Source organism: Engystomops pustulosus, unplaced genomic scaffold (assembly GCF_040894005.1).
Source record: "Engystomops pustulosus unplaced genomic scaffold, aEngPut4.maternal MAT_SCAFFOLD_176, whole genome shotgun sequence".
Taxonomy (NCBI): Eukaryota; Metazoa; Chordata; class Amphibia; order Anura; family Leptodactylidae; genus Engystomops; species Engystomops pustulosus.
The window spans coordinates 81,951-95,781 of NW_027285056.1; the positions used below are offsets into that span (position 1 = coordinate 81,951).

Consider the following 13,831-nt stretch of genomic DNA (forward strand, 5'->3'; position numbering starts at 1 on the left):
AGTGACGTCTCCTCTGATGGGTTATGGGGTCACGCACAGGATTCCTATAAGTTATAGGGTCAGTGACGTCTCCTCTGATGGGTATGGGGTCACGCACAGGATTCCTATAAGTTATAGGGTCAGTGACGTCTCCTCTGATGGGTAATGGGTCACACACAGGAATCCTATAAGTTATAGGGTGAGGGGGTTGTGGGGTGTCTCTCACCTTCATGTTGCTTCCTCTCGTGCGTCTCCGGGGGTCTCGCTTTGTCAGGGGGGGGTCCGTGTTTAGACATTTGATCTGCGGCACAGAACACATGATAAGCCGCCGCCCCGCGGACCCATCCTCATATGATAAGGTTTCCCCCTGGAGACCCCTCCTCCCAGCCCCCGCCCCACCTTGTACCTGTTTCTTGGGGTTCTGTCTGGGGTGTGGAGTCGGGGGGCTTTTGGCTGCGGTGCGGGGTCTTGTGCTTGTTATCTATGGAGGGAGGGGAGGAGTCACACCAAGGGGAGGAGTTACACCACTGGGGAGGAGTTACAGTGGCTTTGCTGGGATGGTGGGAGTTATACTCACCGCTCCCCTGTGTGTGGTGGGGGGCACTGGGGGAGGAGCCGTTTATCTGCCCCGTCCCCCTCTCGGTCCTGGGGGGCAGCGTTCTCATCCCCCCCACACTCTTCAGCTGATCCTCAATATGAAGACGCTCGATGCGGAGCTGCTCCAGATCCTGGAGGAGAAGGTCACAGGAAAGGGGGGTGAGGAGAGGAGTCACAGGGGGGAGGGGGAGAGTAGGAGGAGTCCCAGGGAGGGTGGGGGTGAGGAGGAGGAGTCCCAGGGAGGGTGGGGGTGAGGAGGAGGAGGAGTCCCAGGGAGGGTGGGGGTGAGGAGGAGGAGTCCCAGGGAGGGTGGGGGTGAGGAGGAGGAGTCCCAGGGAGGGTGGGGGTGAGGAGGAGGAGTCCCAGGGAGGGTGGGGGTGAGGAGGAGGAGTCCCAGGGAGGGTGGGGGTGAGTAGGAGGAGTCACAGGGAGGGTGGGGAGTGAGGAGGAGTCACAGGGAGGGGGGAGTGAGAAAGGAGACAGGGAGTGAGAGGGAGTCACAGGGAGGGGGGAGTGAGGAGGAGTCACAGGGAGGGGCGGGGTGAGGAGGAGTCACAGGGAGGGGGCGGGGTGAGGAGGAGTCACAGGGAGGGGGCGGGGGTGAGGAGGAGTCACAGGAGGGGGCGGGGTGAGGAGGAGTCACAGGGAGGGGGCGGGGTGGAGGAGGAGTCACAGGGGGGGGGCGGGGTGAGGAGGAGTCACAGGGAGGGCGGGTGAGGAGGAGTCACAGGGAGGGGGTGAGGAGGAGTCACAGGGAGGGGGGGGGGTGAGGAGGTGTCACAGGAGGGGGGGGGGTGAGGAGGAGTCACAGGGAGGGGGGGGGGTGAGGAGGAGTCACAGGGAGGGGGGGGGTGAGGAGGAGTCACAGGGAGGGGGGGTGAGGAGGAGTCACAGGGAGGGGGGGGGTGAGGAGGAGTCACAGGGAGGGGGGGTGAGGAGGAGTCACAGGGAGGGGGGGGTGAGGAGGAGTCACAGGAGAGGAGTCACAGGGGGGGTGAGGAGGAGTCACAGGGAGGGGGGGTGAGGAGGAGTCACAGGGAGGGGGGGTGAGGAGGAGTCACAGGGAGGGGGGGTGAGGAGGAGTCACAGGGAGGGGGGGGGGTGAGGAGGAGTCACAGGGAGGGGGGGGTGAGGAGGGAGTCACAGGGAGGGGGGGGGTGAGGAGGAGTCACAGGAGAGGAGTCACAGGGGGGGTGAGTAGAGGAGTCACAGGGGGGGGGTGAGGAGGAGTCGCAGGGAAGGGGGGTGAGGAGGAGTCGCAGGGAGCGGGGGGTGAGGAGGAGTCACAGGGAGGGGGGGTGAGGAGGAGTCACAGGGAGGGGGGGGGTGAGGAGGAGTCACAGGGAGGGGGGGGGGTGAGGAGGAGTCACAGGGAGGGGGGGGTGAGGAGGAGTCACAGGGAGGGGGGGGTGAGGAGGAGTCACAGGGAGGGGGGGGGTGAGGAGGAGTCACAGGGAGGGGGGGGGTGAGGAGGAGTCACAGGAGAGGAGTCACAGGGGGGGTGAGGAGGAGTTACAGGGAGGGGGGGGGTGAGGAGGAGTCACAGGGAGGGGGGGGGTGAGGAGGAGTCACAGGGAGGGGGGGGGGTGAGGAGGAGTCACAGGGAGGGGGGGGTGAGGAGGAGTCACAGGGAGGGGGGGTGAGGAGGAGTCACAGGGAGGGGAGGGTGAGGAGGAGTCACAGGGAGGGGGGGATGAGGAGGAGTCACAGGGAGGGGGGGGATGAGGAGGAGTCACAGGGAGGGGGGGTGAGGAGGAGTCACAGGGAGGGGGGGTGAGGAGGAGTCACAGGGAGGGGGGGGGGTGAGGAGGAGTCACAGGGAGGGGGGGGGGGGTGAGGAGGAGTCACAGGGAGGGGGGGGGGTGAGGAGGAGTCACAGGGAGGGGGGTGAGGAGGAGTCACAGGGACTCACCTGTAAGTAGGCGATCTGATACTCCAGTAGCGCCAGGGCGTTGCTGATACTGTCCTGGGTGCCCACAAATACAAAGGGCACCGACCCCTGGAAGAAAAGAGGAGGAGCCATGAAATCTCTTCCCACACCCTGCAGGCCCCTCCCCCGCAGGCCCCTCCCCCCTGTACCTCCTTCTTCAGGTCGCTCTTATCTTCCTCCGCTTCCACCCGCACCCGGACAATCCCGGATTTATCCACAATCTCCTGGATGACGCTGCCGTTCTTCCCAATCACCTTCCCTGCCGGTAAAAGGGAAGTCAAGACGGGGCCCCACGGGGGGTGCAGGTTGGGGGCCCCCCCTCACTACTGGAGCAGCTGATCCCCTCCGCCATACTCACCCACCAGGGCGCGGGGAACCTCCATTGACCCCTCGGTGAACTCCAGGTACCCCCGGGCTTTGCGCACGGCCTCCTGAGACTGCAGGGAGAGCACAGAATTACTGACCAATCAGAGACCCCCAGATCCACCGCCGCCCCCAACCTACCTCCCCAAACACTCGGAAGGTGAAGGTCTCCTCGTCCAGCTCCACCGCCGTCACCCCCGGGACCTTCCGCGCCTGCTGGATGTTGATGCCGTGAGCCCCAATGGCCAAACCAATCAGATCCTCCCGCACCTGGAACTCCTCCCGGTACGCCACCGCCAGCTTCTTACTGACCTATAGGGACACAACACACGACTGCAGGGGGCGTGCCAGCCTCTCAGCTCCTCCCATCACCCCTCCCTGCAGGGGGCGTGCCAGCCTCTCAGCTCCTGCCATCACCTCTCCCCGCAGAGGGTGTGTGTGTGTGTGTGACCTCCCCCTAGCCCCTCCCCGCAGAGGGTGTGTGTGTGTGTGTGTGTGAGACCTCCCCCTAGCCCCTCCCCGCAGAGGGTGTGTGTGTGTGTGTGTGTGTGTGTGAGACCTCCCCCTAGCCCCTCCCCGCCGAGGGTGTGTGTGTGTGTGTGTGTGTGTGAGACCTCCCCCTAGCCCCTCCCCGCAGAGGGTGTGTGTGTGTGTGTGTGTGTGTGAGACCTCCCCCTAGCCCCTCCCCGCAGAGGGTGTGTGTGTGTGTGTGTGTGTGTGAGACCTCCCCCTAGCCCCTCCCCGCAGAGGGTGTGTGTGTGACCTCCCCCTAGCCCCTCCCCGCAGAGGGTGTGTGTGTGTGACCTCCCCCTAGCCCCTCCCCGCAGAGGGTGTGTGTGTGTGTGTGTGACCTCCCCCTAGCCCCTCCCCGCAGAGGGTGTGTGTGTGTGTGTGACCTCTCCCTAGCCCCTCCCCGCAGAGGGGGTGTGTGTGTGTGTGTGTGTGTGTGTGTGTGTGTGTGTGTGTGTGTGTGACCTCCCCCTAGCCCCTCCCCGCAGAGGGTGTGTGTGTGTGTGTGTGACCTCCCCCTAGCCCCTCCCCGCAGAGGGTGTGTGTGTGTGTGTGACCTCTCCCTAGCCCCTCCCCGCAGAGGGGGTGTGTGTGTGTGTGTGTGTCCTCTCCCTAGCCCCTCCCCGCAGAGGGGGTGTGTGTGTGTGTGTGTGTGTGTGTGTGTGTGTGTGTGTGTGTGACCTCCCCCTAGCCCCTCCCCGCAGAGGGTGTGTGTGTGTGTGTGTGACCTCCCCCTAGCCCCTCCCCGCAGAGGGTGTGTGTGTGTGTGTGACCTCTCCCTAGCCCCTCCCCGCAGAGGGGGTGTGTGTGTGTGTGACCTCTCCCTAGCCCCTCCCCGCAGAGGGGGTGTGTGTGTGTGTGTGTGTGTGTGTGTGTGTGTGTGTGTGTGTGTGTGTGTGTGTGTGTGTGTGTGTGTGTGTGTGTGTGTGTGTGTGTGTGTGTGTGTGAGACCTCCCCCTAGCCCCTCCCCGCAGAGGGTGTGTGTGTGTGTGTGAGACCTCCCCCTAGCCCCTCCCCGCAGAGGGTGTGTGTGTGTGTGTGTGTGTGTGTGTGACCTCCCCCTAGCCCCTCCCCGCAGAGGGTGTGTGTGACCTCCCCCTAGCCCCTCCCCGCAGAGGGTGTGTGTGTGTGAGACCTCCCCTAGCCCCTCCCAGCAGAGGGTGTGTGTGTGACCTCCCCTAGCCCCTCCCATCTCCCGCCCTGCAGGGGGCGTGCCCTCCTCACCTCTAGCTGCCGCGTGGCCTCCTGGTTCTGGGTGCGCAGTCGCAGTTTGGTGCGCAGCGCCCGGATGTGCATGTCACTGAGCAGGGCCGAGCGCTTCATAACCACCTCGTCTGTGGACTGATCCAGATAAGAGAAGGTTAACCCACGGCCCCTCCCCCAGCAGGTCATGTGACCCCCACACCCTCCTCCTCCCCCAGCAGGTCATGTGACCCCTCCTCCTCACCAGCACCAGCAGCTCGGCGCCGCTCTTGTCCAGTAACACACAGTTGGCGCCGACCACCTTCTGAAATTCCTTGTGGGTGTCAGGACTGGCGGCTCTGCAGGAGGAGAAGAGGGCGTAAGAGGGGCGGGAGGGGGCGGAGACACCCAGAGGGGGAGAGGGAGGAGTCAGTCACTCACACGCTGCACACCCAGAGGGGCAGGGGAGGAGTCAGTCACTCACACGCTGCGCACCCAGAGGGGCAGGGGAGGAGTCAGTCACTCACACGCTGCGCACCCAGAGGGGGAGGGGGAGGAGTCAGTCACTCACACGCTGCGCACCCAGAGGGGGAGGGGGAGGAGTCACTCACACGCTGCGCACCCAGAGGGGGAGGGGGAGGAGTCACTCACACGCTGCGCACCCAGAGGGGGAGGGGGAGGAGTCACTCACACGCTGCGCACCCAGAGGGGGAGGGGGAGGAGTCACTCACACGCTGCGCACCCAGAGGGGGAGGGGGAGGAGTCACTCACACGCTGCGCACCCAGAGGGGGAGGGGGAGGAGTCACTCACACGCTGCGCACCCAGAGGGGGAGGGGGAGGAGTCACTCACACGCTGCGCACCCAGAGGGGGAGGGGGAGGAGTCACTCACACGCTGCGCACCCAGAGGGGGAGGGGGAGGAGTCACTCACACGCTGCGCACCCAGAGGGGGAGGGGGAGGAGTCACTCACACGCTGCGCACCCAGAGGGGGAGGGGGAGGAGTCACTCACACGCTGCACACCCAGAGGGGGAGGAGTCAGTTACTCACACGCTGCACACCCAGGGGGGAGGAGTTAGTTACTCACACGCTGCACACCCAGGGGGGAGGAGTTACTCACATGCTGCGCACGTCCTCGGGGAGGGGCAGGCTGTAGCGGTAGAAGGCGGTGGGCGGGCTCTGGTTGGGCACCCGCAGTCGCTCTCGGCTGACGATCTCGTTGTAGGGCGAATCATAGATGTAATACTCTATCACATAGAACTGAGGGAGAGTCAGAGGGGAGGGGCAGGAGAGGGGGCGTGGCAGGGGACGGAGGGGGAGGGGCAGGGGAGTGAGGGGGCAGGGCAGAGAGGAGAAGGGGGCCAGCAGGGGGAGGGGTAGGGAGGAGAGGAGGCGGCAGGGGACAGATGGGCGGAGCGGCCCGCTGAGCGCACACTCATACTCACATCTCCCTTCTGCATGCGCACTCGGGCCGGCCACCAGCCGCTGCTCTCCTGATCCGCCGCACGTGAATTCACCTGCAATACAAAGCCCATTAGCCACGCCCCCAGTGCCTCCAGCCCCGCCCCCCAGGTACCTACCTCCACCTGGTCCCCGTCATTTATATCACTGGGGGAGGAGTCCGGGGCCGGCAACCGCACATCACAGAAAGGCACCAACCTCTCCGGCATCGCACTGCAGGGAGGAGAAACATAGAGAGGAGGAGGAGCCAAGTGCAGGGGGGGGAGGAGAGACATAGAGAGGAGGAGGAGCCAAGCACAGGGGGGAGGAGAGACATAGAGGAAGAGGAGCCAAGCACAGGGGGGAGGAGAGACATAGAGAGGAGGAGGAGCCAAGTGCAGGGGGGGAGGAGAGACATAGAGAGGAGGAGGAGCCAAGTGCAGGGGGGAGGAGAGACATAGAGGAGGAGGAGCCAAGTACAGGGGGGGAGGAGAGAGACAGAGAGGAGGAGGAGCCAAGTACAGGGGGGGAGGAGAGACAGAGGAGGAGGAGCCAAGTGCAGGGGGGGGGAGGAGAGACATAGAGAGGAGGATGAGCCAAGTGCAGGGGGGGAGGAGAGACATAGAGAGGAGGATGAGCCAAGTACAGGGGGAGGAGCCAAGCACAGGGGGGAGGAGAGACATAGAGGAGGAGGAGCCAAGTGCAGGGGGGAGGAGAGACATAGAGAGGAAGATGAGCCAAGTACAGGGGGAGGAGCCAAGTGCAGGGGGGAGGAGGAGAGACATAGAGAGGAGGAGGAGCCAAGTACAGGGGGGGAGGAGAGACATAGAGGAGGAGGAGCCAAGTACAGGGGGGGAGGAGAGACAGAGAGGAGGAGGAGCCAAGCACATGAGGGAGGAGAGACAGAGAGGAGGAGGAGCCAAGCACATGAGGGAGGAGAGACAGAGAGGAGGAGGAGCCAAGCAGAGGGGGGGAGGAGAGACAGAGAGGAGGAGGAGCCAAGCACAGGGGGGGAGGAGAGACATAGAGAGGAGGAGGAGCCAAGCACAGGGGGGGAGGAGAGACATAGAGAGGAGGAGGAGCCAAGCACAGGGGGGGAGGAGAGACATAGAGAGGAAGATGAGCCAAGTACAGGGGGAGGAGAGACATAGAGAGGAGGAGGAGCCAAGTGCAGGGGGGGGAGGAGAGACATAGAGAGGAGGAGGAGCCAAGCACAGGGGGGAGGAGAGACATAGAGGAAGAGGAGCCAAGCACAGGGGGGAGGAGAGACATAGAGGAAGAGGAGCCAAGCACAGGGGGGAGGAGAGACAGAGAGGAGGAGGAGGAGCCAAGCACAGGGGGGAGGAGAGACAGAGAGGAGGAGGAGCCGCCACGTACATGGGGGAGGAGAGACATAGAGAGGAGGAGGAGCCAAGTACAGGGGGGGAGGAGAGACAGAGAGGAGGAGGAGCCAAGTACAGGGGGGGAGGAGAGACAGAGAGGAGGAGGAGCCAAGTACAGGGGGGGAGGAGAGACAGAGGAGGAGGAGCCAAGTACAGGGGGGGAGGAGAGACAGAGAGGAGGAGGCGCCAAGTGCAGAGGGGAGGAGAGACAGAGAGAGGAGGAGGAGCCAAGTACATGGGGGGGAGACAGAGAGAGGAGGAGGAGCCAAATGCAGGGGGGGGGGGAGAGACAGAAAGGAGGAGGAGCCAAGTACAAGGGGGAGGAAAGACATAGAGGAGTAGGCACCAAGTACAGGGGGGAGGAGAGACAGAGAGGAGGAGGAGCCACGTACATGGGGGAGGAGGAGAGACAGAGAGGAGGAGGAGCCAAGTACAGGGGAGGAGGAGAGACAGAGAGGAGGAGGAGCCAAGTACAGGGGGGGAGGAGAGACATAGAGAGGAGGAGGAGCCAAGTACAGGGGGGGAGGAGAGAGACAGAGAGGAGGAGGAGCCAAGTACAGGGGGGGAGGAGAGACATAGAGAGGAGGAGGAGCCAAGTGCAGGGGGGGGGGGGAGAGACATAGAGAGGAGGAGGAGCCAAGCACAGGGGGGAGGAGAGACATAGAGGAAGAGGAGGAGCCAAGCACAGGGGGGAGGAGAGACATAGAGGAAGAGGAGCCAAGCACAGGGGGGAGGAGAGACATAGAGGAAGAGGAGCCAAGCACAGGGGGGAGGAGAGACAGAGAGGAGGAGGAGCCAAGCACAGGGGGGAGGAGAGACATAGAGAGGAAGAGGAGCCAAGTGCAGGGGGGAGGAGAGTCATAGAGAGGAGGAGGAGCCAAGCACAGGGGGGAGGAGAGACAGAGAGGAGGAGGAGCCACGTACATGGGGGAGGAGAGACATAGAGAGGAGGAGGAGCCAAGTGCAGGGGGGGGGAGGAGAGACAGAAAGGAGGAGGAGCCAAGTACAAGGGGGAGGAAAGACATAGAGGAGTAGGCACCAAGTACAGGGGGGAGGAGGAGAGACATAGAAAGGAGGAGGCGCCAAGTACATGGGGGAGGAGGAGAGACAGAGAGGAGGAGGCGCCAAGTACATGGGAGGAGGAGAGACAGAGAGGAGGAGGAGCCAAGTACAGGGGGGGAGGAGAGACAGAGAGGAGGAGGAGCCAAGTACAGGGGGGGAGGAGAGACAGAGAGGAGGAGGCGCCAAGTGCAGGGGGGGAGGAGAGACATAGAGAGGAAGAGGAGGCGCCGAGCGCAGGGGGGGGGGGGGGAAGAGGAGGAGGAGGAGGCGCCGAGTGCAGGGGGGGGGGGGGGGGAGACATAGAGAGGAGGAGGCGCTGGGGGCGGGGCATCTTACAGTGACCTTATACCTGTTTTGGGGGGTCCTGCACTCACCTGTTGGGGAACACAGCGCAGACCGTCTCCTCCTGCACATCCTGGACATAAGCCTAAAGAGACGCCAAGAGTGAGAGACACCAAAACCGGGGGGACGGGAGACCCCAACACTGGAGAGCAATGAGGATATCGGGGCGTTCCATGTGTGTGGGGGGGGGGCAGTGATGAGTATATCGGGGCGTTCCATGTGTGTGGGGGGCAGTGATGAGTATATCGGGGTGCTCCATGTGTGGGGGGGCAGTGATGAGTATATCGGGGTGTTCCATGTCTGTGGGGGGGCAGTGATGAGTATATCGGGGCGTTCCATGTCTGCGGGGGGCAGTGATGAGTATATCGGGGCGTTCCATGTCTGTGGGGGGCAGTGATGAGTATATCGGGGCGTTCCATGTGTGTGGGGGGGCAGTGATGAGTATATCGGGGCGCTCCATGTCTGTGGGGGGCAGTGATGAGGATATCGGGGCGCTCCATGTCTGTGGGGGGCAGTGATGAGTATATCGGGGCGTTCCATGTGTGTGGGGGGCAGTGATGAGTATATCGGGGTGTTCCATGTGTGTGGGTGGGGGGCAGTGATGAGTATATCGGGGCGTTCCATGTGTGTGGGGGGGGGGCAGTGATGAGTATATCGGGGTGTTCCATGTGTGTGGGGGGGGGGCAGTGATGAGTATATCGGGGCGTTCCATGTGTGTGGGGGGCAGTGATGAGTATATCGGGGCGTTCCATGTCTGTGGGGGGCAGTGATGAGTATATCGGGGTGTTCCATGTCTGTGGGGGGCAGTGATGAGGATATCGGGGCGCTCCATGTCTGTGGGGGGCAGTGATGAGGATATCGGGGCGTTCCATGTGTGTGGGGGGGGGGCAGTGATGAGTATATCGGGGCGTTCCATGTGTGTGGGGGGCAGTGATGAGTATATCGGGGTGCTCCATGTGTGGGGGGGCAGTGATGAGTATATCGGGGTGTTCCATGTCTGTGGGGGGGCAGTGATGAGTATATCGGGGCGTTCCATGTCTGCGGGGGGCAGTGATGAGTATATCGGGGAGTTCCATGTCTGTGGGGGGCAGTGATGAGTATATCGGGGCGTTCCATGTGTGTGGGGGGGCAGTGATGAGTATATCGGGGCGCTCCATGTCTGTGGGGGGCAGTGATGAGGATATCGGGGCGCTCCATGTCTGTGGGGGGCAGTGATGAGTATATCGGGGCGTTCCATGTGTGTGGGGGGCAGTGATGAGTATATCGGGGTGTTCCATGTGTGTGGGGGGGGGGCAGTGATGAGTATATCGGGGCGTTCCATGTGTGTGGGGGGGGGGCAGTGATGAGTATATCGGGGTGTTCCATGTGTGTGGGGGGGGGGCAGTGATGAGTATATCGGGGCGTTCCATGTGTGTGGGGGGCAGTGATGAGTATATCGGGGCGTTCCATGTGTGTGGGGGGGCAGTGATGAGTATATCGGGGCGTTCCATGTGTGTGGGGGGGCAGTGATGAGTATATCGGGGTGTTCCATGTGTGTGGGGGGGGGGGCAGTGATGAATATATCGGGGTGTTCCATGTGTGTGGGGGGGGGGGCAGTGATGAGTATATCGGGGCGTTCCATGTCTGTGGGGGGCAGTGATGAGTATATCGGGGTGTTCCATGTCTGTGGGGGGCAGTGATGAGTATATCGGGGCGCTCCATGTCTGTGGGGGGCAGTGATGAGTATATCGGGGCGTTCCATGTGTGTGGGGGGGCAGTGATGAGTATATCGGGGTGCTCCATGTGTGTGGGGGGCAGTGATGAGTATATCGGGGTGTTCCATGTCTGTGGGGGGCAGTGATGAGTATATCGGGGTGTTCCATGTCTGTGGGGGGCAGTGATGAGTATATCGGGGTGTTCCATGTCTGTGGGGGGCAGTGATGAGTATATCGGGGCGCTCCATGTGTGTGGGGGGCAGTGATGAGTATATCGGGGCGTTCCATGTGTGTGGGGGGGCAGTGATGAGTATATCGGGGTGTTCCATGTCTGTGGGGGGCAGTGATGAGTATATCGGGGTGTTCCATGTCTGTGGGGGGCAGTGATGAGGATATCGGGGTGCTCCATGTCTGTGGGGGGCAGTGATGAGGATATCGGGGTGCTCCATGTCTGTGGGGGGCAGTGATGAGGATATCGGGGCGCTCCATGTCTGTGGGGGGCAGTGATGAGTATATCGGGGTGTTCCATGTGTGTGGGGGGCAGTGATGAGTATATCGGGGTGTTCCATGTCTGTGGGGGGCAGTGATGAGTATATCGGGGTGTTCCATGTGTGTGTGGGGGCAGTGATGAGGATATCGGGGTGTTCCATGTGTGTGGGGGGCAGTGATGAGTATATCGGGGCGTTCCATGTCTGTGTGGGGGGGCAGTGATGAGTATATCGGGGCGTTCCATGTGTGTGTGGGGGGGCAGTGATGAGTATATCGGGGCGTTCCATGTGTGTGGGGGGCAGTGATGAGTATATCGGGGCGTTCCATGTGTGTGGGGGGCAGTGATGAGGATATCGGGGCGTTCCATGTCTGTGGGGGGCAGTGATGAGTATATCGGGGTGTTCCATGTCTGTGGGGGGGCAGTGATGAGTATATCGGGGCGTTCCATGTGTGTGGGGGGGGGGCAGTGATGAGTATATCGGGGCGTTCCATGTGTGTGGGGGGCAGTGATGAGTATATCGGGGTGCTCCATGTGTGGGGGGGCAGTGATGAGTATATCGGGGTGTTCCATGTGTGTGGGGGGGCAGTGATGAGTATATCGGGGCGTTCCATGTGTGTGGGGGGCAGTGATGAGTATATCGGGGCGTTCCATGTGTGTGGGGGGGCAGTGATGAGTATATCGGGGTGTTCCATGTGTGTGGGGGGGCAGTGATGAGTATATCGGGGTGTTCCATGTGTGTGGGGGGGGGGGCAGTGATGAGTATATCGGGGCGTTCCATGTCTGTGGGGGGGCAGTGATGAGTATATCGGGGTGCTCCATGTGTGTGTGGGGGGCAGTGATGAGTATATTGGGGTGTTCCATGTCTGTGGGGGGGCAGTGATGAGTATATCGGGGCGTTCCATGTGTGTGGGGGGGCAGTGATGAGTATATCGGGGCGTTCCATGTGTGTGGGGGGGCAGTGATGAGTATATCGGGGCGTTCCATGTGTGTGGGGGGGCAGTGATGAGTATATCGGGGCGTTCCATGTGTGTGGGGGGGCAGTGATGAGTATATCGGGGCGTTCCATGTCTGTGGGGGGCAGTGATGAGGATATCGGGGCGCTCCATGTCTGTGGGGGGCAGTGATGAGTATATCGGGGTGTTCCATGTCTGTGGGGGGCAGTGATGAGTATATCGGGGTGCTCCATGTGTGTGGGGGGCAGTGATGAGTATATCGGGGCGTTCCATGTCTGTGGGGGGCAGTGATGAGTATATCGGGGCGTTCCATGTCTGTGGGGGGCAGTGATGAGTATATCGGGGCGTTCCATGTCTGTGGGGGGGCAGTGATGAGTATATCGGGGTGTTCCATGTCTGTGGGGGGCAGTGATGAGTATATCGGGGTGTTCCATGTCTGTGGGGGGCAGTGATGAGTATATCGGGGTGTTCCATGTCTGTGGGGGGCAGTGATGAGTATATCGGGGCGTTCCATGTCTGTGGGGGGGCAGTGATGAGTATATCGGGGCGTTCCATGTCTGTGGGGGGCAGTGATGAGTATATCGGGGCGTTCCATGTCTGTGGGGGGCAGTGATGAGGATATCGGGGTGTTCCATGTCTGTGGGGGGCAGTGATGAGTATATCGGGGTGTTCCATGTGTGTGGGGGGGGCAGTGATGAGTATATCGGGGTGTTCCGTGTCTGGGGGGGGCAGTGATGAGTATATCGGGGTGTTCCGTGTCTGTGGGGGGCAGTGATGAGTATATCGGGGTGTTCCGTGTCTGTGGGGGGCAGTGATGAGTATATCGGGGTGTTCCGTGTCTGTGGGGGGCAGTGATGAGTATATCGGGGCGTTCCATGTCTGTGGGGGGGCAGTGATGAGTATATCGGGGTGCTCCATGTGTGTGGGGGGCAGTGATGAGTATATCGGGGTGTTCCGTGTCTGTGGGGGGCAGTGATGAGTATATCGGGGTGTTCCGTGTCTGTGGGGGGCAGTGATGAGTATATTGGGGTGTTTGCTGTAAGTATGGGTGTAGTCGGGGGTGTAAGCTGTACGTGCGGGTGTAGTCGGGGGTGTTAGCTGTACGTACGGGTGTAGTCGGGGGTGTTAGCTGTACGTGCGGGTGCAGTCGGGGGTGTTACATGTACGTGTGGGTGTAGTCGGGGGTGTGACACGTCTCTCGGGGCCGCTCACCGTGTAGAAGGCTCCTCCTGGGCCGCGCACTTCCACCTCGATCCCGTCCATGCTTCCCGCAGCTCCAGGCTTCATGTGAGGACTCGGACCCTTCCTGCGCAGGATTGGAGAGCTGAGGGGCCCGGGTCGCCTGTCATTGGTTGGAAGTTATGAGTCTTATTACGTGATTGGATCGTAGAGGAATCCGTCCACTAATCAAAATTCCGAGACCTAAAAAGGGAGGGACACGAACCGTCCGAAGCGCTGATTGGCTACGGAAAGTTTATCCTAACATAGTATTGGATCTGATGACGCATGCGCATTGAGGAAAGAGGCGCGGCGTACATGTACCATAAGGCGGAGCTAGTGGAAGTGTGCCATCTGATTGGCCGAGAAGTGTCGTTATGGAAACCGAAACATATAAGGAAAAGATACGAAAATAGAAGCATGTCTGTGTTCTAATTGGCTGAATGATTGCAGGAGGCGGAGCGACGCGCCTAAACACGCCTTCTCGTGTCCTAGTGATTGGCCAAGGTCTCCTCCTAAAGAACAGCGTGAAGTAACCGCCTCCTTACGTCACTATAAGAAGGCGAAGGACGATCACTCTCCGGTACAGGAGGCGGAGCAACAGCGGGAAGCCACGTGATCATCGGCGCCCAATAGAATTCTACGGACACAGAGAGACGATAATAATGATGAGTGCAGCTCTGGATGTGA

General features: G+C 61.6%; 1 protein-coding gene across 1 annotated transcript; it reads right to left on the reverse strand.

Annotated features, from left to right (window-relative positions):
- Positions 1-326: 326 nt before the first annotated feature.
- On the reverse strand, positions 327-13,609 carry LOC140108731 (RNA-binding protein FXR2-like). The gene is made up of 14 exons (XM_072131923.1): positions 13,466-13,609; positions 13,136-13,265; positions 8,819-8,871; positions 6,141-6,234; positions 6,006-6,077; positions 5,681-5,820; positions 4,827-4,920; positions 4,604-4,720; positions 3,011-3,181; positions 2,865-2,943; positions 2,656-2,765; positions 2,489-2,575; positions 557-707; positions 327-460 (listed from the first exon to the last, which is right to left on the reverse strand). Exons 1-14 carry the CDS (start codon positions 13,561-13,563, stop codon positions 327-329), a joined length of 1,530 nt encoding a protein of 509 aa, XP_071988024.1. The 5' UTR covers positions 13,564-13,609.
- Between the last annotated feature and the right edge of the window lie 222 nt (positions 13,610-13,831).

Excerpts from the sequence above, each read along its gene's own strand:
- LOC140108731 (XM_072131923.1), bottom strand. The coding sequence starts at position 13,563 with ATGCTTCTATTTTCGTATCTTTTCCTTATATGTTTCGGTTTCCATAAC. Across the intron at positions 5,821-6,005 it reads TGCGCATGCAGAAGGGAGAT|TTCTATGTGATAGAGTATTA; the intron begins GTGAGTATGAGT and ends ACTCTCCCTCAG. Across the intron at positions 2,944-3,010 it reads CCTTCCGAGTGTTTGGGGAG|TCTCAGGAGGCCGTGCGCAA; the intron begins GTAGGTTGGGGG and ends CTCTCCCTGCAG.